The sequence below is a fragment of the Tubulanus polymorphus genome, chromosome 4 (assembly GCF_964204645.1).
Source record: "Tubulanus polymorphus chromosome 4, tnTubPoly1.2, whole genome shotgun sequence".
Taxonomy (NCBI): Eukaryota; Metazoa; Nemertea; class Palaeonemertea; order Tubulaniformes; family Tubulanidae; genus Tubulanus; species Tubulanus polymorphus.
The window spans coordinates 26,799,624-26,824,480 of record NC_134028.1 but is presented as its reverse complement, the minus strand read 5'-3'; the positions used below and the strand labels follow the sequence as shown (position 1 = coordinate 26,824,480).

Sequence of the window (24,857 nt, the reverse complement as noted above, 5' to 3'; positions counted from 1 at the left end):
CATACATTGATAATCCTCTCTCCGCGGTTCTTATTTTGTTAATGATGAATAAAATCTAAAGACCATTTCCAAAATAGTTCATGAATTTCATGACTAAATCCAATGTTCGCTTAAATCGTTTACAACGACTGACCTTAGTCCAATTTAAATTTAGTTTGTTCACGTAGAAAATTTTCAAAATGAGAAAACACAATCTACGCATGACTAATAAAGCGTCACTGAGTTACAAAATCGCCTTGTAAGAGAAGGCTTATGATGACCTTGACTTCACACAAGGTAAACTTACACAACCTGCGCCAAATTCAGTTTTCGTATCTAGTCGACTAGTGGACGGAACTAATAACCGAATGCGCTTAATTTCCAAACTATTTCCGGACTAAAGTTCCAACTGACTGACGGTTTCACTTAGTTCGACTATAGTCGACTAACTCCGATAACCCAAGTTCGCCGTTGTTGTTTTCATAACCAGCCCAACACCAATCAAATTTCCATCGGGATCAAACACAGGCGACAAAAAAACTAATTAATCATCGGGAAAAATTGTAAACAATTTTCAAACACACGAACAATAAGTTCTAGTTTATACGTCCATGCATATATAGAGCATCTTTCGGGTTTTGGTGCATGATTCAATCTAAGATAAAATGTGTCTGACTTGACTTCAATCTATTAGAGTGGTATATTATCTCTTTATACTTCAACGTCTTCAGAACAGCAGCAGCAGCAGCAGCGGCGGCAGCAGCAGCAGCCTTCAGTTTCAGAGCGACGGGATGCAAATTTCCTCATAAATCATTTTCAAAAACTATCATATGTATAATATGTAATGTCCAATGTGCACAGGATAAAATGTCAGATTTATTCATAACTCGCCGATATTTGACATTTTAAAGAAATGAGTTTTCCAAATCACTCTTTTTCATCAGTGAAGTTCATGGTTATAGATGTTTTACTTTATCGCTTCAACAGTGGACAGAAATTTAAAATTGTTGTATTTTCCGGTTTGGTGGATGTAAGTTGCCCTGAGCCGTGAAACATTATCTCGTTACCACCGTCACACAAACAGCTCATTCCTGCTATATTCCTATAATTATAACAAATGACTGCCCGCACTTCTTATGACAATAATACGCCGTAATAAGAATTGATCGTCACCAGAGGTCGTGTATAAAACGGTCAGGATTAGATAACGCTGTGAAGTGTGCCGTTTCTGACGGTTGTATATCGATAAATCTATCACATGAATCGTGGTTCCCATCGCCTTTATATTAGTTATTGTTCGGCATTTATTGTTATGGCCCCATGGACGTTTCCGCAGATTCTCGTTCTAAAGCTGTACAACTGTTCACGACATTTACGTAATTCGTTCGCGAAATGTGGAGATTAGTGTTAACTGTTTGTACGTCATTAAGTCTTGTGGTGGGTGTTGCACATGCCGCTATACAGTCGCAATTTACCGGTAGCACGGATTTTATTAGATTTTGTTAAAACCTGCTGAAATTTCAAAATTTCAATTGCCACGTTTGTTTGTGATTTACGTAAATTCTGAAATTATCGATGCACCACTATGTAATGTGTCTAAAATCTAACGCATGTATTGTGAAAACTATATCTATGAATTTAGAATTAAATTGAAATTTAACCTTTTACTTATTCACATTATACTTTTTTAAAAGTGCGATGAACCAGTCTTCATATGTAGGTTCCAGCCACTCGATCACGCTACTCGTGACTCCCGTGCCACCATTCATAAAGCTGGGATTCCCGATGACGTCACTTACCTTCGTAATGTAGATGAGGGAATACCCGGTATACACCACATCAGCGCCATCTAGGTGCCCGAATGGCATCTGTGCCATTGAGAAAAAGTGTAGTTTGACTGTAGACCTACTATAAATTACGGAAGCCCCTAGGTGACATACGAGATATTTTTTTTACTACTTCGACTTATTATCTCGAAATTCGACATAATAAGTCGAATTTCGAGTTAATCATGTCGAAATTCGAGTTATTTTTATGTCGAAAATCGAGTTAATTTGGCGAAATTCGAGTTATTTTTATGTCGAAAAGCGAGTTAATTTGGCGAAATTCGAGTTATTTTTATGTCGAAAATCGAGTTAATTTGGCGAAATTCGAGTTATTTTTATGTCGAACTTCGAGATAATAAGTCTACATGAAAATAACACAAAATGCGTCATAATTAAGTCGAAATTCGACATGAAAAGAAAACTCGAAATTCGACCTGACAAGTCGAAATTGTGAAAAAATCATCTTGTATGTCATCTAGGGGCTTCCGTAGTAAATATCCCGTGTATTTACTCAAAATACTGAGGACGTATGATAAATACCCCTTGTATATATGTTCCCTGGGCCCAGTTTCACAGTTGTGAGTTAGAGTTAACTCTTGAGTTAAAATCAGTTCTTTTCAATGTATAAACTGTTGTCAAATTGAACTCAGAACTGTGGAACTGGATCCTGAATACTGAGGTAGATTTAAAAGTGTAAATATCAGCTCTGTGTTAGCTGAGCTTTTTTCTTATCGTGTTCAACTTGAAAATAAAATTGTTAGTTGACACCTTGATTTATAAGATAGAAGTCATGACGACGGCTGGGGATTCGAGAGAAATATTATTCGCACTAAAAAATTCTCATGATTTATTGCGAAAAGCTAATCCTTCATTTAGAAGAATTCACATTAGAATAAAACCGCTGAAATGGAGAGTGGTTTCGACTCGGTGAAATGGAATATCGTTTGCGTTTTAATCCCGAGGTGAATTTCACTCTAAGTGCCTCGGAATCTAAATCTTTAAATACCGAAATAGATGCCGCAAATCGACGCTTGAAATCTAGTATCTGATTGTATTTCTTATACATTTTATCGCTGTGTTGAACTCATAATTGTTTGAACCCCGGGAAAAAGTTGCGCAAATGGTTCAAGAGGTTGCATTGCTATGCGGCTACGTCACATCACGTGACGACACGACCAATGCATTTCCGGTCGAATGACCCAAACTTTCCCAATATGTGATTGTTGCACCAAAATGATATATACTATACTCATCAACCTTCTAAATGGCCTTCCAAACGGGTATAGTTTCGGCCGCCGAAACTAACCTGCTTTTCATCCAACAAAATGGATATATTATTCTCTGGAGAAATGTTTTCTCTGGAGCCATGTGTTTGACCTCTAGGAAAAAACGCCGAAATTCTTCCCGAATTGTCGACCAGTTTTCATGTCGATAATTGGAAATAACAGCATCTTGGCCCCGTCCCCTCCCCCCCCCCCCAAAAAACATATCGAGTCACGTACTCCTTTAGTACTGAATCCTCCAAAATACTCACTCTACATATGACTAAAGGCATTATATATTTTTCATGAATTTTCGCCGCCTTTATTATATTTCTATGTAAATTAATATTTGTGCAAATGTTGAAATGCAAATCCGACCTAACACGAACAAAACTATACCTCGAATGGTAACGGAAAGTTAGATAGAAAACCATTAACATTCTTCTAGCAATAAATAGGTATATAATCATATTAGGCATTGCAAATGTGTAGTCGCCACATTATCACTTAATTCAATTTGTCAAATGAATTTGATTCGATCTTCGTGGGACACATTGCGAGGGATTCATTTTATGTTGAAACGCTGAATCGAAATGCAGTATTTGATGCCAAACCAGAAGAGACCGGAATGGCGAACAACAGCTCGGTGACGGTATGGTTGTGTCCTGAACCGAAGTTTATACCGATAAATTACGTTCGTTATCATGTGAAGGTTTACGGAATGGGTCCACTATGCGTTATCGGTATCATTCTGAACGTCATAACGGTTGTCGTATTGGGTCATCTGCGTAAAGCGCGCCGTTCCGTTAACGCATTATGGATCCTGGCTATCGTCGAGACCGCGTTCTTAATAAACAAGCTGCCCAAGACATCACTAAGATTTTTAGCGTTTCGCCTCATATACGGAAGACATGTTTTTGGTTTACATAATAATCAGATTTTTCCACGCATAGATCGTGCATTAATGACACCGAACGGTACGCTGAACGCCACTCGTAACTGGGTAACTGTTTTAATTCAAATCGAACGCCTGTTTATCATAGCATTTCCGTTAAAAGCCAGAATCGTGATCACACCGCGCCGTTTAATTATGTGTAGCGCATTAATAAGTTTTGTATTTTTACTGCTGACTATTTCTGCCTGGATAGTGAACATACCGACATATATCACCACACGGTGCATCAGTCTGAACTACGTGATGTCGAGTGGAAAGGGATTTCCAGCGATCGCTAAACGTTATTCCTTCACTCTAGTACCGATTCTCGTGACTTTGCTATCAGATTTAATCATGTTAATTTTTCTCGCCGTTAATAGGAGGCGCCGGCGGTCACTACTGAACCAACCGTCGACAGTGCCGCCTGGTGGCGATGCGAAATCCAACTCCCAAACGAAAGCGACTCTCATTGTCATATACGTGTGTTCGGCGTATGTGATATTAGAATTTCCCCAAATTTTCATTGAGACAATTAAACAAGTCGTCGGTGCAGAGATCTGGCCGATGTTCTATATTGTAGGAAGTTTTACTACTTCGTTAAATTCCTGTATAAACTTCCTAATATACGTCATATTTGATAGAAACTTCAGAAAAACGCTTTCCACAATGGCTTCGGCTTGTGTAACGGAAAAGCCTTTAACGCCATGAAATTAACCTAAAAATGAAAAAAAAAAACTTAATTTGCCGTGAAACATTTAGATATCTTATGTAATAGATGAATATATTTATTGAATGAATTCAAATTGAATCAATTCAAATTAACGATCGCTGCCGTTTACCGTGCAATAAACGTTCGATAACTTACGGTTTGTAGTGTCGAAGCCTTTTTCCAATCGTCGGTCCACTGTCGTCATTCTGGGGACCACCCGTCACAAATTCCTTGTACCACATATATAACATATATAAAGGAGGTTTAGGAAAATTCTCAAATAACGCAATATATTCAAATATGATTTTGACCCATGTTTAGAATCCGGTTAGTTTCAGGCCAAACCACATTTTTATATTCAGACGCGCTACACAGCACATGCAAATAGCATGGTATACTGGACGACTGGGTGACTGAATGACTGGATGACATGACGACTTGTTGACTTGTCGACCGGGTGACTGTTGGAAAACTGGACGACTGATCGACTGGATGACTCGATGTCGATGATGGTCGTCGACTCATCCTGTATACCATGTCACCTGTCTACAGGCGATGGGTCTGTGAAATGAAAACCGAATCACAACCAACATGTGGGATATGTTCCTACACCCTTGCCCTATTTATACCCAACGTATTAGGTCGGAATCAAATATGAAAGAGGTTATCAAGCTCTTCATTGTTATTCATGTTATATTCTTTGGTGACATGTTACATTCTTTAATGATATATTAATCTTTTGGATGATTTGTTTTTCCCCGGTGACATGTGTATGACCTCCAGAAACAGCGTCCTTATTTTCTGCTCATTCAGTAAACAACAGGCGCAGCTACCACTGACTGATCGCACGCAACAAAGATCACTGATTTCGTTTGTAATTTCCGTTATTTAATGCACGGTATTTGCAGTACACAGGATTCTGCAATCTTCTCGTAATTGTCTCCTATTCTTCAGCAATCATTCGGTAGGATGTGACAGTGACCGTGAACTTTGATTCCTTGTCAGGTGAACAAAACGAAATAACAACAACCGATTCGTTCTTGCCACATCGATAGCCGTGTCAGTTTTCATATGCCTCAAGTTAGAATATCTGAGAAAATATTTTTGACAGGAGAACGGGCTCAGAGAAGAGAGGAGGGAGATGATCGAGGGGAAAGGAGGTAGAAAGGTGGAGGGTGGGGAACGAGGGAGGCGGAATTCGTTCGTATATCTTTGAAAAGAATGCATCCCTTATGAATAAGAAATTATGTTATAGATAATGGAGTTGAGCCGAAAGTCCTTGGGATCCTCAGATAAAACGAATTTCAAATTTTACGAGTAAAGCTGGAGTTTACTTTTCGGAAATGGCTATTGGCAATTGATAGTCAGAGGATGTCACTCGACTTATGTACATTGAGCTTTTCGATAATCGAACTGTGGCAGTTTTATCTGCGATGCCGGAAATTTCATCTCGTGATTTATTTGTTTAGGTAATAAAATACGCTGAGAATATCGGATGCTCTTCCCTTATCGGCTGTGGCAAATACAAATCGATCTGGCCAACCAATGATCGCCGGTGTAGTCTGAAAACTGAAATCTGTTCGAGCAACCAATGAAATTCGATATCCATCGGTTAATTATAACAGGATATTTCTTTTTAACTTCAAATTACTTTAAATATTGATTGAACAATTTTGACACTTGATTCCATTTATACATATATCTAATTGATATAATATTGGTGACTTATAAGCCCGTTAAAGCCTGGGTAGTGTTTGAATATGTAATATGTATTTGTAAAGAAGATAGTTATAACTACATAGAAAAATAGATATACATCTCAATATTCGCGATACACAATAAAAACCGCCGCCGCTGAATGGCGAAGAAATTAATCGTTGAAATGTCAAACTGCCGACAATGATGCTGTCAGCATCTTTGGTGTGTGAAAATTGAAAATTCAATCTGAAATCCCTTGTTAATTGCATTCAGTTCCCGTACGTTTTATTCCAGTGAATTGATGCATTAATGCGCGCATTCAATTTTCAGAAATGAAACGATCGAATCGAATTGCGTCGTCGTCGATTCGTCAGTGTGTCGCGGTACTGCAGCGGACATCTTCTAGTCACCACTTCTGTGAGAATACAACTTTACAGACGATAAGTTGATGAGAAACCTTGTATTCAGGGAATGGTACGTGGGGCGTTGTTAGGAAATAGAGTTGCCACAACTGACTAGTCACCACAGGTTAACGGTCATCAAACTGATCAAATAATCGTAAAAATTGTACCTCCACCAATCACTACAAGTTTTCAGGTTTTTATGCCGTACTGTCAGGAAAGAAACAATGGAGGGACTGGTGAAATGTCGTGACGTTAGATATACGCGACAGATATGTGTGAGAAAACTTGTGAAGTTTGACTCATTGACACGGCTTACGCATAAACTAAATATATGATTATTAGAAATTGAAAAAAGCATAAAAATATACACAATGGGCTAGGTAGGTGCGTGTTGATCCTGTTTTTAGAAAAAATGTATTTTACAATTTGCCAGAATTATACAAGAGCAATAATGCAAATTATCGGGAATACGATATCAATGTTTATATCTATAGTGCGCATTGTCGCAGTTTGTTTATGAATGAGTAAAAAAAAAAAACAAGGAAATGTTGTGTCATTTTTGATTGATATTTAAGCTCCGTTCCTACAAATCGACATGCAATTCGGAGATATGAACGAAAAAAAAAAGAAAAGAACAAAATTCGATTGGAAAAGCGCAGATAAAAGATTGTACAATGCAGTACCAGTGGGTACGCAAAAAAACATAGCGTCTGGAAACTGTAAAAAGGCTCATTTAGCAACGAGAGACCGCATGCGTGGCACCATTGAAGGGGCCGCTGACCGGCTTGATGCAATTTACTCCCTACGTGGACTCAACCGTGATGAAAATATGCGCATATCATCCCCACAGTGGCCCATACTCAATACGTCATCGCGTCATTGAGTGTTTATCTGTACAGGACACACACCAGTGTTTTCTCTGCAGATGCGATTAAATATTATCTAAACGTCTTAGTTTGAATTCAGCTGCTGCAGCTAAGGTGGCGATGATTTCTCGTAGACGAGTCTGGAATAATCGGTATTCTTCACACGCCAGTCGTGCATGAACAATATTTGCACTGACGATTTCGATTCACTGGAGCTTTCTTTAAATAGTAAATAACATAATTCAAAAGATTTGCTGCATGGTTTTTTGGGCGTAAAGCAGTTGATTTTGAGATGATGGCAAATCTGTTGAATACGAAAATCAAGTCAAGAGTTTTGTGTTTATTACGAATATCTGCCGCTTGTTCTAATGATAATTTCTAATTATAGTTTTAATGATTTGGACCAGCTGCGAGGTTATGGCCTATAACAACTTAGACAAATCTTGGAACAACGGACTGACCAAACAATCGTAAAACCCCCGGTACCGAGTTGCCCATGAGCCTGGAGTTACTCGTGGTCAACTTGGTGCAGGGGAATTCGATAGTTTAGCTAAATGAATCGAATAGTCGCAGTGGGTTTTTGTCAGTTCTACATTTCCTGCTTGGCGATAAGTCTGATAAACCAAAATTATGCTGCAAACAGCATTATTTGAATAGCGCAGTGAGGAAGAACTTGCCGCATCCATCAGCCCCGCTGTGACTCTGAAAATATAATTGGCATCAAACTGGTTTCCAGTCTGCATGATGCGTTATTCGCTCGGTCAGTTTTGCTCTTTGTTTGTCGGTAGACCGGTGGAGCAGCGGCATACGGTCGGAATGCCGGCGTGATCTAATTGTCGAGTAACTCACTCGCACGAGTTCACGCTTCCGTGGACCCTCCTGATCAATCACTGCCCGCCGCGTCACATGTGCTTATAATGTCCAATACATCGCCAAAACATTACCGAGTTTCCACATATTGAGCCCATTCTCCACTAAAGTGTACAATCACGACTTAAGTCGAAGAATCGGTCCCTTAATACAATGAAAACTTGGTTTTTAAAGTGTTGCATTGGTTTTAGAATCACAAAATTTTCCTAAAAGTGATCTTGTGTCATTTATAGTTTCGCCTTTGATTCATTGCCAGTCCTAGAGACAATTTGTATTTGATAAGCACAGTCTTGACTGAACTCCTCCGAATGGAGTTTAGATGGTAAGACTGGTTTAGTTTGAAGTTGTTAAATAGATCGGTTGTAAGGACTTGATTGTTTAGATTAGCGCATTATAAACAAGGATTAAAAGTTGCACATCTACATATATGAATCTAGGCCTATTATTTCATTATCACAATAAAACACAAGTATTAGCAAACGTAGTAAATCAAGACTCTTAAACTCACCCAGCATATATATGAATTTGAATTGAGGTGTTTTTGAAAATGATAACTTGGCCAAAAAAGTGTATACCCGGGCCTAGATACAGTGTCACGTAACCAGCTACGCCTCCTGATTGAAACATTGCACAGCAACTTTCCAAACATTTTTTTTGTGTGAATAGAAAGACAGACAATAACAGATGCACTTGAATCCTTCCTTTCGAAAGCATGATTTGAATTTCCCACTGGAATATCGGTGTTAGTAGTTATAATGAAAGCATTAGTCCTCAGGAAACGGAATAACCTCCCTCGAGTCAAATAGACAGTCTTGAAAGATATTAGTGATGGGCTGGGATTCAAATACCAGCGGCGGAAAGAAAGCTTTCAACATTTTTATGCCGGTAGCTCATGCCATTCGAGGTGACCTTGAGGGATAGCTTCGACCTTTCTCAGATGATTTTTTATCAGAAATCACAGATTATGTTCTTATCGTATGGCGCGCTTTGTGGCGGTCATGCGCTAAGCTGATCATTACCGCTACATGAAATATAGCAATTCAGCGGCTACGGATCTTACAACAATTCCTGCCAGCATGCAATAAAACCGTTACAATGCAGGCTACACCGGCTGCGTTCTAGTAATTACAATTACTACTAATTAACTCCTTATCTTCTTCGTCGTGTCAGATGGCAGGATCATCATGAATCGATTGTCGAGATCGTGACGTCATCGACAAGTACGGAAACTATAGCGACTAGGTCATGGTTTATACCGCGTATAACTAATCGAATCACAAGAATGCGAAAGCAAATTAAAAAAGACAAGTTTTGGTTAAGATCGAGTTTCTCAAAATCAAAGTGGAAATTAACCTCAGTCGATTGACTTAGTGACAATTAAAGCTGGTTAGCGTAAACCAGTCTTCAACGGCTATAGTGACTATTGAAACTGGTTTATGTTAGTCAGTCTACAACTGAGACATAATGCCATTAAAAACTGAATTGTTAACTGGGTAATCTTCCACAACTTAACAATAATTTCCACAATAATTAGGATAACTTTATAACCAATCTCAATCGTCAGTTATAATCGGGTTAACTGGAGCAACTGATCTATAGTTCCGAATTTAAGTCGGGCAAAAACTATAAGAATCCCTGATCATATAATTTATATTGTGGCGAATTCTTTTTTCGTTCCAACGAAAAACATTTCAAAGATAATTTAGATTTTTTTTATTTCGTAATATTTTGTTGTTAATAAATGATTATTAAAAAGAGGCGCCTTTCATAGATATACGATTAGTTGTGTTGAACCCACGATGAAAAATAATCGAAAATCGAATTCGATTTTGCGGTAAAATTTAGATAGTGGTTAGATAAATGATGGTTTGAACTCTGATTTACCGATGCGATGAAAATTGAATAGTTTTACGTGAGACTATTTTAATATGTGAAACGCGCGACAGCCAGCCGATTGTTAATGCGGTCATAAATCTGTTTTATCGGGAAAGTGTGCATTGTGTAAAGGAGAAAATGGTCTTATCTCGAGAGGAGTAGAAAACAGTAAAACCATCCGTGAAATATTGTCAATCGAAGCGCATGAAAGCAAAAACACGTAGCGTGACATTCGTCTGAATATTGTAGATTTGATTGATATGACTTGTTGACATTGTTTTCATCGATAGTAAAAAAAATTCTTCCGGGGAAATAAAAACCAAACAGCTAGATATTGACGTTGAGCCTGAAATAACTTTAATTTGTCTATATTCCAGAGAATTGCAGTTAACGAGTGCCAATCCTAAACTCGTTTAATAAGCCGTCTATTCATTTTAATCGTAAAACCAAGTCTAAGCTTATTATGATTCACCGAAGCAATCCTATAATTCAAGACCAGTCTAAATTCTGCAACCGATTCTAATCCTATTTTGTTTCTTCAACCTAGTTCTAAACTAAGGAAGATATTTTTGGTTTTAAAACCAATCGAAGAACTTGATATCAAGCTGATTTTGATCCTATGGCTAATCAAACAACTTGAAACATGTTCTAAACTCATTTTGGTACCATAGCTAATATCAGAACTTAGAATTAACTCAGGAATGCGCAATTGGGGCTTAGGATCAACTCAATCGATCATAAATTAGGTGCACCGTAAAGCATGAGTCACGATATCGTATTAATATTCTTACTGAATCGGTGAAAGAAATTCTATTCTATTTCGTTGAATACTTAATATAATAACGATCTTATTAGAAAACTGGTTAGTCGCAATAGACGCCGTAAACCGTTCTATCTCATTAATTATTCAACTCTACGCGACACAAATCCTTAAATCTAGTTTTCACGTCGGGCAATATACGCGTCATGAGACGAGATGAAATCCGTTTCACGATCCAATCAGAATTCAATAACGACAGCCTCAGTCCTTCGCCACATTTTCCTATTGTCTTTATTTTTCTGACAGCTCACTGATAAACCCGGAAATTACGGACCTGTTAGTTTCACTGCCTTCTCAGTAGCGTCGGTGCTTTGTTTATTGAGGTAATGATTATTGTTTGCTGGTCGCAGGGTTTTTTAATACTAAAGCCCGGAATGCCGTGTGGCACTGCGTGCGAAACAATCTAATATTTCCTTATTAATATGAGATTTATGGAGTTTGTATGTAAACATGGCTATCGTATGTTTGGTAAATTCATTTTCCATTGTAAATGTTATCGTTTGTTTGCGTTTTTTCCTCTAAAAATCTTTTGGTAAAGTCATTTTTCCATGAAATGAATTTGAACTTGGACTTGAACATGTGTCATGGAGAATATCAGTTTGTGAAGCTGTGAAGCTGTGAAGATTTCAGATTTTGGACAGATATCAACAACACGAAACTCGATTATTTACCTTTCATCTTCCCAGTTCACGCTGTCGCCGTGAATATCGACTAGTTGCATATTTCGTTAATAAGATATCCCGAGCTCTGCTTCAATCAGAGATGTGTTATAATACAATTATCAGCTACTCGGAGTAGGTTGCGGTATAACATATTGTTACTGATTGAGAAAAAGAAGAAAATAAACCATTAAAAAAACACTTTTCGAGTTAGTAGGAAAACGTATTCATTTATTAGTAACTTTATTTCGTTAGTATTTTCAGAAAATAAATATTAAAATCAACATTAATCGTATTTTGACCCAAATACGATTCGGGATTTATTAATTACAAGTTCGATTCGTGAGATTAAACAGGGAAATACTTTAAATCAACATATGGACTTAAATAAAACTATTTCATTTTTGGATGAATCTAACATTTATACACATCTATAGACCCTATATATTTTGCACACGTTTTAACACAGTTGGGTGAATTATTGAAAAGCATTTTTAATTAGTTTTCATGTTTTAAAGCTAAATGACCACTACTTAGTTCATATCAAAATATGTTTTACATAAAATAATTATTTTTTTTTGTCCGAGCAAAATCACGATTTTTCACTTTCGCATCGATGCACAACAAAAAGAAGTCTAATTTTTTCATGATGATTATGATACAATAGATTATGGCAAAAGAATTTTTTTGTATAATTTTGTGGTTTATTTACGTAGGGTAAACCTTCTAAAGTATTCAGCGCTCGCCGTTTCTGTATTATATAAGGTAAACTTAAGCGTTACCTATTTGTTCATACACGCTTTTACAATCCGATAGTGTCAGCTTAAACAGACTATAGCGACATAAAAAGCACTTCATGAGAAAAGCATTTTGTTTCACCATTATTTTGAATATAGATTTAGTCCTCGGATACGGCGGGAGAGGGCGCTCGTCGATAACCATTGACATTTTCTCTGGAATTTACAGGAGCAGGAATGTTTTTCATCTGTACTGTGACGTCATGCGTCGCAACTAAGCCGCTCTTGCCAGCCTCGTCGTTATAGGTGGGCCGTAGGACACGTGATCGGCTGGCGAGCGGATCTCGAACGCTATTGGTCACTCGGATGCTGGTGACGTAGGTTGCCGTTGACGGCGGGTTGTATCCCGAGTAGATTGTATCCTTATCGGACTGCGTCGCGCGGCAACATGGCAAACAACGATAAACGTGTCGAAATCCGGCTCTGAATTTTTTATTCATCCACCAATAAACAATCGGGTTATAACAACTGTTACTCATTGATAGCCAGTTAGCCAGGACCCAGACAACGTTCATACCACTCTGGTGGTACAGATTAGGATTGGCGTCTCCGGCAAGTGTTACCGTGTGTACTGGTAACCAACACAGCGCGTAGATTATTACAATCGTCATCATCATCTTCACTATCTGAAAATATATATATATATGTTTAAAATCATGACGTATGACCATTTTGATTATACATTCATCCTTTCATTGTGAAAACTGGGTCCAGTTTTACCAGTCATGGATTATACCTTGGACCAATCTAAGACGATATCGGTTCTATAGCCAATCTAACGTAAGATTAGTCTTAAGATTTAAGACCACTCTTGGTCTGAAGTTACGACTGTACGACTAAAGACACATGATACCAAAAATCCCGTGTCCTTTTTTTCGTTTTTTTTAAAGGACACTTTTAGTCGTGCCAATCAGTTCCAAAAGTAGAAAAGAGCACATGTCCACAAGACTAGGCAATAATTTTCAACAAAAAGTCACAACAATCTTCAGGATTTCTTCTTCATTGCCTGGAAACTACATCTTAATGCAGTAAAAAATCTAGAAAGCGCTTCATTTATTGCTAGGAAATTTCACCAAAAAGCAGTTAATCATCAAAAGTAAAGTACCCCTTCGTTTGCAGTAGATGATGCCCTTTTAATAAGTTGTGCTACCCTCAATATTGATCGCGTGATCCGCCCCTGGTATTATTCTCGATAACGCAGTGGATCCTAAGTAGGCCTAAACGAGTGCTTTTTCACCATGTAGACTTCAATAAAGGAGTAGGTATCCACTCGACGAGCGGAAATCCACAGAGGAGTGGGTGGATATCCTTTACTGGATAAACATCTCCATCAGAACGAATTGAACATCTATTGCAGTCTCGTTGTAAAAAGTGTCTTTAATCCTATTTGTGTAGAGGTGATCAAATAAATGCCGAGCGCCTTAGAACAACTGTCTCATCTTTTCTGCCTTTGTTATCGTTAAGACAATAAAAGTTCCTCCTGCAGCGACAGGTCGAACTGCTGCGCTTAATCAAAGCAGCGTCCGATAAGGGATTATTCTCGGGACACGCTAAATCTAAATATGTGTGTTTTTGTACTCGGGAAACCAGTCTGTCTGGATTCGGTTGTATTCAATAATGAATTGTGAGCCCCATGTTTCAATATCACCCGCTAGTAAGACATTTATTGCGCTGCTGCGCTAAGCAATGTTTTGTATGATTATCCCTTACCACGCGATACCGAATACCGGGTACTAAAACCAACCCGAATTGGTAAAAATACACACAAGCTGATTCATTCAATATTTTAAAACACATCGCAATCACAACGCATTGAAGGAATCAGTTGTAATCTCTATGTAAATACAGATGACTGTTATAAAGACTATATGGTTTGGCTATTTCACCGAAGTTGGGCGGTCAACGCGATCGCCCCAAAAACCCGTAGCCCGGGATCGAAAACTGGGCATTTTCCAAAAGAGATTTTTAGATTGTATTTCTGAGCAGTTTCCTGTAAATACATGGTAGATTATGGTAAACCATTGTCATTGTTTAACCATTTTTCACACGTCTTAATGTTCCTATTGAAAGCCGAAATCGATCAAAGCTTTTTGGTAAATTAAAAATCTTTTCATTAAATGACACCTGAATATCGGAATCCTGATTGAATACGGCGGTTGTTGTATCGAGGTTGTCTACGTAAAAGCGGATCTCATTAGTGGAATGTTTGAGATAATACACCGTGGATAGACCTTATAAAACACCTTGTTGTTAATCGATTTTCAGAGATTTAGGTTGAGTATCCCAGACATCACACGGCGCAATTTGCTTTTTGTCGTTATACCAGTCGGAAATTGATCTATACATAAATCGCGTTAGTTAATTGAATTTTGTAAAACACATGCGCCTCTGAACGCAGGTAATATCTATAGATTGTAAGCTCTCTGAAACTCTGGCTGATTAGGTCCTGAAAATTAGCTTTATGCCTAAGCGTAAATTGTGGCTTCGTTAGTGCCACTCCATCCACCAGTTTAAAACTTCGACTTTTTTTGCAAATTACAAAACTTTTAAACTTTCTTCTCTTTCTTTTCTACGATATTTCGTTATGTCGGTGAATACCAACAAAACGCTGAATAATGATCCTTTGAGTGGATTGTAATATGACCAGAAAGAAAGGTTTACGTTTCCCAAAAGACTTCGACGACAGAGAAAATCTTTTGCATTAAGAGATCGTTTTACATTCACATTAGAAACGTTTTGAACTCTAATAAACGATAGTCAGTAATTTCATATTACGAACCTTTCGTTCACGTCTGGAAAACAGAAATAGAAATGTGATTCAAACAGCCTCCGATATTCTTTGTACATCTTATCCATTTTCTACCTGCGCATTAAATCTAATGATCAGGTATGTCAGTTCCTGTTCAGAACACAATCAGTTTCTATAACTATTTATCATTGAACGTGATTACACTTCTCACTCACTCTCCGTCACGTCTCCGTGTTCATCTCATTCACTCTGTCTTTACTAACCAGCTTTATATCATTATCATTTCCATTCATTCCCAATTCACTATCACTTCTAACTGCGTACGCTGTTTCACTTCTCCACGGACAACACTCCTTACCAAGTTCCTCTCCTTGTTACACTTTTTCCTTGCTATTACTCAGTACTTTCGTTATACTATGTCTATGTCTCCCTGTTTACTCTTCAAATCAAACCATGCACTACTCCTCCCAACCTCATACCCACTGATCTCTCGACTCTTGAAGACAGAGCTCCGCGTCTATAAACCATGCACTACTCCTCGCAACCTCAAACCTCTGATCTCTCGACTCTTGAAGACAGAGCTCCGCGTCTATAAACCATGCACTACTCCTCCCAACCTCAAACCACTGATCTCTAGACTCTTGAAGACAGAGCTCCGCGTCTATAAACCATGCACTACTCCTCCCAACCTCAAACCACTGATCTCTAGACTCTTGAAGACAGAGCTCCGCGTCTATAAACCATGCACTACTCCTCCCAACCTCAAACCTCTGATCTCTAGACTCTTGAAGACAGAGCTCCGCGTCTATAAACCATGCACTACTCCTCCCAACCCCAAACCACTGATCTCTCGACTCTTGAAGACAGAGCTCCGCGTCTATAAACCATGCACTACTCCTCCCAACCTCATATCACTGATCTCTCGACTCTTGAAGACAGAGCTCCGCGTCTATCAGGCTTAAGCTACTGGTGATCAAACACGATGACTGTTGATCCTCTTACGAATCATCCAATATCATATAACAATCCTAAAAGAGCGCATGCGGCGGATTTTAGAGACCGGTGTCTGGTTGCGTGTTCCCTCGTGACTCATTCATCATGTCTTTCATAGCGCGAATATTCCTTCAACTTTACCGTCGACCACAAAACCAGCATCGATTTGCGTCCGTTAACACATTAATTTTAATCAATCACAAATCCGAAATATAAACATTCATCACAAAATCAAGGCCTCTATCGAGTTGACATGTTTATTATTCTATACCGGCTATAAAAATCTGTCGTGCGATGATTAAAACAATAACACGTGATCTCGAATATTAAACATCAATTTGATGAACACCAGTCGTTCTTGAGTAAATCAAACATTATTTTAATGTTTCTTCGGCTTCTGTGAATCTAATCTAACGGCTGGTGATTGTTTATTGCAGGAATAGGATAGTTGTAGTTATCCATACAGGAACTAGGTTGTTTAAAGTGGTGGTAACGCGTGGGACGGTGAATCTATGGGGTCTGGGTCAATGCTTTTCTATGAAATTTACCCTTTTTATCAAGAGATCATTAGAATCAGCAAATTTGACACTCATTCCACCGGAATTTCTCTGAATGCATCTTTCTACGAAACTTTCTGTGGCCTTCGTAGTTTCACCCGTTGCTAGTCCTTCACCTTTCAATTTCTACAGCCCACTTTCCAATTTTTCTATATCGGCCTTAGGTTAAATCTAACGATCGGATAAGTTCAATGTTAACAAAACAGTTTGGTCACGAAGTCAGTCACTAACAATAAACATTAATCAACTAACGTTTTTACAATAGTTCCCGGATGTCTGATAATGGAAAATACCACCACAAATGTAGATGGAGCAGGAAAAGTATTCACCAAAATCTTTAATGTGAACGTGATGTTACCACAGTTGGGAACACTGGGATCGTAGAGCGCTGATCGCTGATCTTGATCGCTGTAAAAACCACCATCTCCTCAAGTGGGTGAAGAAATATGACGTCTTATGTATTTTATTGTGCGAAAAAGTGAAGGCGTCGTCAGTTGCGAGGTGCAATCAACGCGCGATTATTTCCAGATTCCTCACCCACGTAGATAGAAATCACCGCCTACTAGAAACTAAAATAAGAGCAATTTTGTGTTTATATTCGAATTGGCTTATTATCTACTACATGTTTAGCGCCAATCCTAGTTCATATTGGGTCGAGTCTTACTGTGAAGAAAATGAGACATACTTAATAATTACTCCAAGGTCTTACCGTGTGACATTTGAGTTGCGAAGCGAATGAGGGGATGATATTATCGGTAATTCTCGTAGTCAAGGATTTTCTAAGTGTTGAAGCAAAATGCCTCTGGAGAAATATGAGCTAACTACACCCAGTTCTACAGTTCACAGTCCACTGTGTTAAGATTTGACTCCTCATAGTTAACTCATTGAAACTGAACTGATTTCAACTCGAGAGTTAACTCTAACTCACAACTGAGGATCTGGATCCATGAACTGCAGAAAATACAGGTTTCATCTTGTCTACATCTGATTTCATAAATATCTTTTTGTCCAAATTTTTTATCACTCCTTACAAAATACTGTTTCTGAAGGGTGATGAACCTCATTGGCCTAAGAGAAGAAGAATCGATTTGATGGACGGTCGGACGAAACCCCTCACCTAGGAGATGCCATCGTCGGTGAACATTTTAGTATGAATAATTTGTCGTAAATGACACGTATTCTCTGGCGATATAATCAGGTTCGAATCCCAGACAATGCGAACTGGGATTATTCGACATAAAAGCAATCATCAATCTTATTCAGCTCTCGTGAGAGACACGTGTGGATATTATACGTAATATTCCCCTTCAAGCAGCAGTCGCGTTGAAATTAAGCAAAACACAATTTCTAACTTGCAATAGTTTTTCTCATTTCGAAGGGGAAATGCTGACATTCAGTCTATACAAGATGATCTTTGATTCCAGCAATTAGAAAAAAATTAGCGACAACTCGTCTTAGTAATACACTATCAGCGACAACTCGTCTTAGTAATACACTATCAGCGACAACTCGTCTTAGTAATACACTATCAGCGACAACTCGTCTTAGTAATACACTATCACGACAACTCGTCTTAGTAATACACTATCAGCGACAACTCGTCTTAGATTCACATCAAACAACTCATCAACAAGATTCATGAATCTATTTCCCTTTTACTTCCGCGTCATTACCATACAACCCACTAACTACTTGTTTTTAGGTCCCTGGATCGCAAGATCTTCCCACAATCAGCCTCTATCCGTCACTCGGGACTCCAGCTTTTCATCCGCCGAACATAGATACAGATAGCTACTATCAATTTGTGAGAGATAAACCTGTCGCCTGATTTATTTGGAAAGGTTAATGACCCGTTCACTGATTTCTGAACGGATCATAATTGAATTGATTTTGAATGGAGGCATCGATCTTTCTAAATCGAATCGAAATATTCGTCATTGTACGGTGAATTATGACAGAAACAAATGAGAATTAAGATAACGTTGGTTTCTTTCATGAACTACTCCAGGTTTTGTACTCTTGGTTTTGAACCACATGCACTGTATGGTGTACTAACCAGGTCCAAGTTGCATTGAAACTATGCTTAAGACCAGTATAATCTGGTCCATATAACAAAAACAAACAACTTTAAACCAATCTTTGCTCGTTCTGGTTCTATGGAAAATCTAACAACTTTAGACCAGTCTAAGTTCAGTTTGGTTCTTTAGACAATATAACAACTTAAGACCAATCTATCCATTTTGACTCTATGACCAATCTGACAACAAGACCTGTCACACTGCGATGCAACTAAATCCTGTACACCTAAAAAGTAAGCAGCCCGAGCATGAAGATGGAGGATATTGGTTTTCGATTCTAGATGTCAGTCAAATTTTATCGAGATGGATTTACGTCTTGGTTTTGGGAGTCCTTTGAATTCCTCTCCTCTTAGCTGCAGATGGCTGACTCTTGTCCAACGTTCGATAACGCTGTGTTGATAACAGCAGATTGAGATTAACGATAGACAAGATAATGATATTGAGTTTGTTCACGAGGCACACACGCGCACCGTGCCCACAGGGTCTACTGTACCAATATTATTGTTTGTAGAATGTGAAAGTGGTATGTCACAAACTGACGGATCACTGACAATACTTCCATCGGCGACAGCTACTGATATTTTCATGTTAGAATGAAACTAGAATACTGGTCGTCACGATGAAAGATAATGCGTTGTTTGGCCGCGGGAGGATAATAATGTAGGAAGCATATAGTCGCTGCTGTCAATTTAGTTTTGTAACCCGTGTCGTTTTGATTGTGAATTAATATGTGATGATGTAAGCGGCATATAGAAATTTTTGATAAGTTTTTCCTTGTAGGAATCGCGTCCAGAAAATCGTCAAACATATGGGTTCATGATCGACGTTTGTATTTTTTTGTTTTTGATACCGTGAAAAATTGTAACAATGTTTTTATGATTTATAGGGTTCTGTGTGAGTCGATGCGCACTACGTCATCAATATTGCAGTTTCAAAATAACAATCACAATATTGTGAATTTTAGTTCAATTTGTAATTAAAGATATTACATGATTCTCACTTTCTATCTAATAGTTTTTCATGTCTCTCTTTTGGGATTTTGAGTGGATGTGCCCTACGTCATCAATATTGGGGCTTTACTGATTTCCTGATTCGAGGTTCCTGTTTATCTTCAAAAGATGTTGACATCAATCATCATCTACATTTAGTTTATAAATGCATGGTCTGACTGAAGCAAAAGTCCAAGTTGGGAAGTCTGAAGGCGTGGTTTATTGTACAAACATTATCAGATATAAAGGTCAGCAGCGGTAGGAAACCTTTTTCTTTAATCGCTGGCATTTTATAGCGATGATCGTGAGATGCTCGAGTGGTTGCGATCGGTGATACATGTTTCTCTGAAAGATGCATTTGTAGTTAAGCGTGGCAATTTCCACCGTTATCCATACGCGGGTCTCTTGACATTTCTAAGATGCTACAGATGAACAATTGTAGTTCGCGATTAAGCGTGAGATGTTCAGAACATCGGAACACGTGACAAAAGAAAGACTTCAATCTTCGCGATAACAAAAGCGAGCAATTTGTAAACTATGGCCATCGTCGAATATCAAAGGTTAAAAACGTCCCCATAAAAGGTTTGCTTTTCTGTTTGCTGAGCGCTTGTTTGGTTATATTGAATTGAACGCGTATCTCGAGTGGGTATATCGCCGGAATGACCAATAAGTGGACGCTAGGTCGTTACACGCAGTTCAAACAATTTCCAGCCGTCAGTAAATCTCTTAATGGAATCTGATGTTTTCTATAAAACTCTGGCCGCTGTTTTCACAAGTCGTAATAAGATTGATTCGATTATATTAATCACCAACTGCAGCTTGAAGCGTAGAAATAAACCTGTCCAAATTGTGTTGAATGTTATTAGATTTTTGAGTGGATATGCACTTATACGTCATCAATATATGGGGGGGGGCTACATAATACTATATGATCTATAATATATTATCTATTGTCGACAATATGTGTTATTTTTCAAGGCGGCTATAAACTTCCAAACTTTAGTTTACTCGTTAAGCTATTTTGCTGTAGCAGCCCTTGCTGCTGCCGCTGCTGCTGCTGCCGCTGCCGCCGCCGCCGCTGCTGCTGCTGTCGCTGCTGTTGCTGTTGCTGTTGCTACTGCCACCGCCGCCGCCGCCGCTGCTGTTGCTGCTGCCGCCACCTGGTGCTGGTGCTGGTGCTGTTTTTAGTGATTTGTTCTTATTTGTCCTCTATTGCTTTCCTCATGTTTTTGATATGTGTGGTGTATGTAAAACGATCCTATTGATCAACGCGTTAGGAACAATATCACGAGCAACCAATCTACTCTAGACTGGAAAATTGAGCCATCGGTTCCCAGTGAACTGAGCGAGGAGGGAGAGCGAGGAAACTCGCGCCGCTCAATCGAAGTCAATCAGCGAACGACCTCGCAAATCACAGAGGAGACGAAACACAGTCGTTATATGAAGTAGATTGCAAATCAGCGAGTGCTTAAAGCGACGGATAAATACCGACAGTCGTCTTGACCTGTTGAGTGCAATCGTTTCAATCAGGATATGATTACATACGACACACGGCGCACGCAGTACAGCGACCACGCTGAGTCTAGTCGATCAGTTAGCATCTGCTGTTTTCATCAATTGATCAAATGAATAAGAGGAACCATTCCCTAATTCAAGATTTAATAAAGAATGACGAAGACGAGACAGAACACGAGACAGAATCAGAAATTAGGGATTCGAACCTGATTATTCTCGCGGATTTCCCTAGTTTAAATAGATATATCCTGTCACCGGAGATGATTCGCGGTGAATTCACTAAATCACTACTTGTCCGGATGTGTAGGAGACAATATATCCTCATAGACCGCAGGTCCGATAGTCGGTCCGGGGTCACCTTACACGCTCACGAACTCACACAATTTAGATTGTACGTTCGTTTTTTTATTTATTTTTCCGAGATAATTCGTTGTAAAAACAATTCCAGGACCCGGTGTCACTACTGGCCAAAATAACGCGGACTATGTGTCAATGTATACAAACATTATTGTAACGGTTTTAACGGCGTCAAAAAAGAGAAACATTTTACACTTCACAGATTTCATTCTAAAACAAGTACAAATTGATAGTAATTAAATCAATGTACGGAGTGCTGTTTGTTAAATGCAGCTACGTTCGTTTAGGTATTTGGGTCTTTATTATACAATTCATTATACAATCAGACATAATCGATTTTGAAAAATTGTTTGATCCGAAATCAAGTCATATTCAAAGATTGATTATTAATTGATGCGATGAAATGGATTAAGTTGTAAAACTTTCCCTACGTGAATTAATTTCTTTTTGCTCCCGACTTAAATTAATTTCTGCTGAAAGGGAAATTAATTTGAAATTTCCACTGGATGCCCGTAACACACTAGTGACTCTAAATCAAGCAGAAAGAGACGTATTCGTCGCGAAAAGGAACTCTTCATTGAAAGTTATGATCGGATTACCTCGTTTTTTATCGCCGTTTAGCACGAGAAAGTTACCAGCACCCGAGCCAATGCTTTACACCGGGTTTATTATATGTGTTATTCTACTTCAAGACACGACGTGTGGAAACGGGAGGAAACATGGAAACAAACGTGTTTGATCTAGGGAACGGTATAAATATCTAAATATATTTCGTTGTTTCGCGTCAGATCGGAAGATGATAAGTTATGTAAAAGAAGCGCAGTATTGTCTACGACACAACGACCTGTTGCGCAAATAACAATTTATAGTTTGTGGTATAAAACGCTGTTTTATTACACGTAGAATTGCATAACCATCTGATCCTGGTATCTGGATAATGTAAAAATTGCAATAAAGCTAACAATATTACCTTCGGCTACAAGATCGCTACAAGGGCCTTTTGCATAATTCATTAACTTTACCTGATTGGCTATAAAACTGTTTCTCGTTATGAAGAAAAAAGCGAAAAGGTATGGTATCCATCCGCAGTCGTGAGCCAGCCCTTTCAGATATTTATATCGTTGTATGGCGTTAACTGTGGAAGATCAGGTTTTTTTACGATGTCTTTATTGTTCATTTTCAAATAAAGATTTCCTGAATTCCTGAACTCCTCCGGACGATTATTCAGGAAGATTAGGCATAATGTGTCCAATGGATCCTGACTGGGGTGCAGGGATTTCGCAAAGGGGTGTAGGATCCTGACTGGGGTTCAAGGTTCTCGCTGAGGGGTGTAGGAACCTGACTGGGGTTCAAGGTTCTCGCTGAGGGGTGTAGGAACCTGACTGGGGTTCAAGGTTCTCGCTGAGGGGTGTAGGAACCTGACTGGGGTTCAAGGTTCTCGCTGAGGGGTGTAGGAACCTGACTGAGGTGCAGGGATTTCGCAGAGGGGTGTAGGATCCTGACTGGGGTTCAAGGTTCTCGCTGAAGGATGTATAGGATCCTGACTGAGGTGCAGGGATTTCGCAGAGGGGTGTAGGAACCTGACTGAGGTGCAGAGGGGTGCATGGATCAGGCTGAATAGAGCGGTTGACTGATACCTGCATTATAAGCTTGTATTCGGAGCTAGTCAATTTTCTACGGTAAGAACGGATTCGTGGTCTATCTGTGATCACATTTGAAGTTTCATTACGTCGGTTAATGAACAATTACTCTGGGTATATGACGATCTATTCGTGTGGCGGGTAAATCTAATTGATCGTACGTACCTCGCGGTTAGCCGAGTGCGCTTCTTTTCGCTTGTCAATTAGCGGACAATGACTTTATTGAATCCGCAGACTTAGTTTAGTTTCACGTTTTCATCTTCGAACGAAGACGAAGGAGGAAAAGATGTCGGTAGATCGAATAGATCTAGAAAGTGGAAATTGCTGCTCTTTTCTCTGTTGTTAAAGTGAAGCGAATGCTTCATTGAAATTCATCTTATGCGCGGTGAAAGCCTGCGATATTATCGCGATCGGTAAGTATCAAAATACTGAAAACCAGTCGAACTCAAACTGTTTAGGGAATTTCCAATCGATTAGTTAGGAAAAGTAAGAAATCCCGATCGACCGACACGATCGAGTTCATAAAGGTGACCCTCGTGGAATGTTAACGACTACACGTTCAACTACTGGAAGATCACAACAATAACAAAACAACAACCGATCAGAATGTGTAGAATGTGTCATCGGATACATTCAGAGGAAAACCGACCAGACACAGGACGATATATCTATAAAGCGATCATTTTCGCCCGTTGAACACCGACTGGCCGGAAATGCGTGCACTGATTTAATACCGAAGATAACTTCCGTTCGACTGAGGACGTGTCCTCAAAGCGGAAAACATTATTCAGAATAGATTCGTCCCGCATCCTTTCAATGACGCTTTCGCGACACCATTCAACTCTTTATCGACGATCATTTTCTGTTAGTTGAATAGCGGTAAAGTTATTGTGATTAGCTTAGACTTGAAGAATGAATTGACCGATAATCACTTGTCATATCAGAGAATGTTAGTGAATAGAGTCACCACACCAGACTGATCACCAGTCACCAAACCTGACTGGTCAACAGTCACCACATAAGACTGATCACCAGTCACCAAACCTGACTGGTCACCGCAGCTCACCCATACCGATTAGACAAACTTACACATTTCGTGAACTACCTCAGTGATGTAGCAGTGAGCTGGACTGGCAGCAGCAGTTCTTGGATTCGACTTGGCTTGTGTTATGCATTACCTAACGTTTAAGTTATGCCAAAACAATAGAAAGAAACCACTCCACACTTTAATTTCCCGCACAATCCATTTTGTAGACAGTTTTGCTAAAGGAAGAACAATA

The 24,857-nt window shown here is 38.9% G+C and overlaps 1 protein-coding gene across 1 annotated transcript in view; it reads right to left on the bottom strand.

The window, feature by feature from the left end:
* Positions 1 to 12,345: 12,345 nt before the first annotated feature.
* The window catches only part of LOC141903991 (RYamide receptor-like), a 29,650-nt gene continuing 17,138 nt past the window's right edge, over positions 12,346 to 24,857 (bottom strand). Inside the window, exon 3 of the mRNA XM_074792419.1 lies at positions 12,346 to 13,325. Within this exon, the coding sequence (XP_074648520.1) occupies positions 12,801 to 13,325 (525 nt within the window). The 3' untranslated portion in view covers positions 12,346 to 12,800. The remainder of the gene's footprint in view (positions 13,326 to 24,857) is intronic.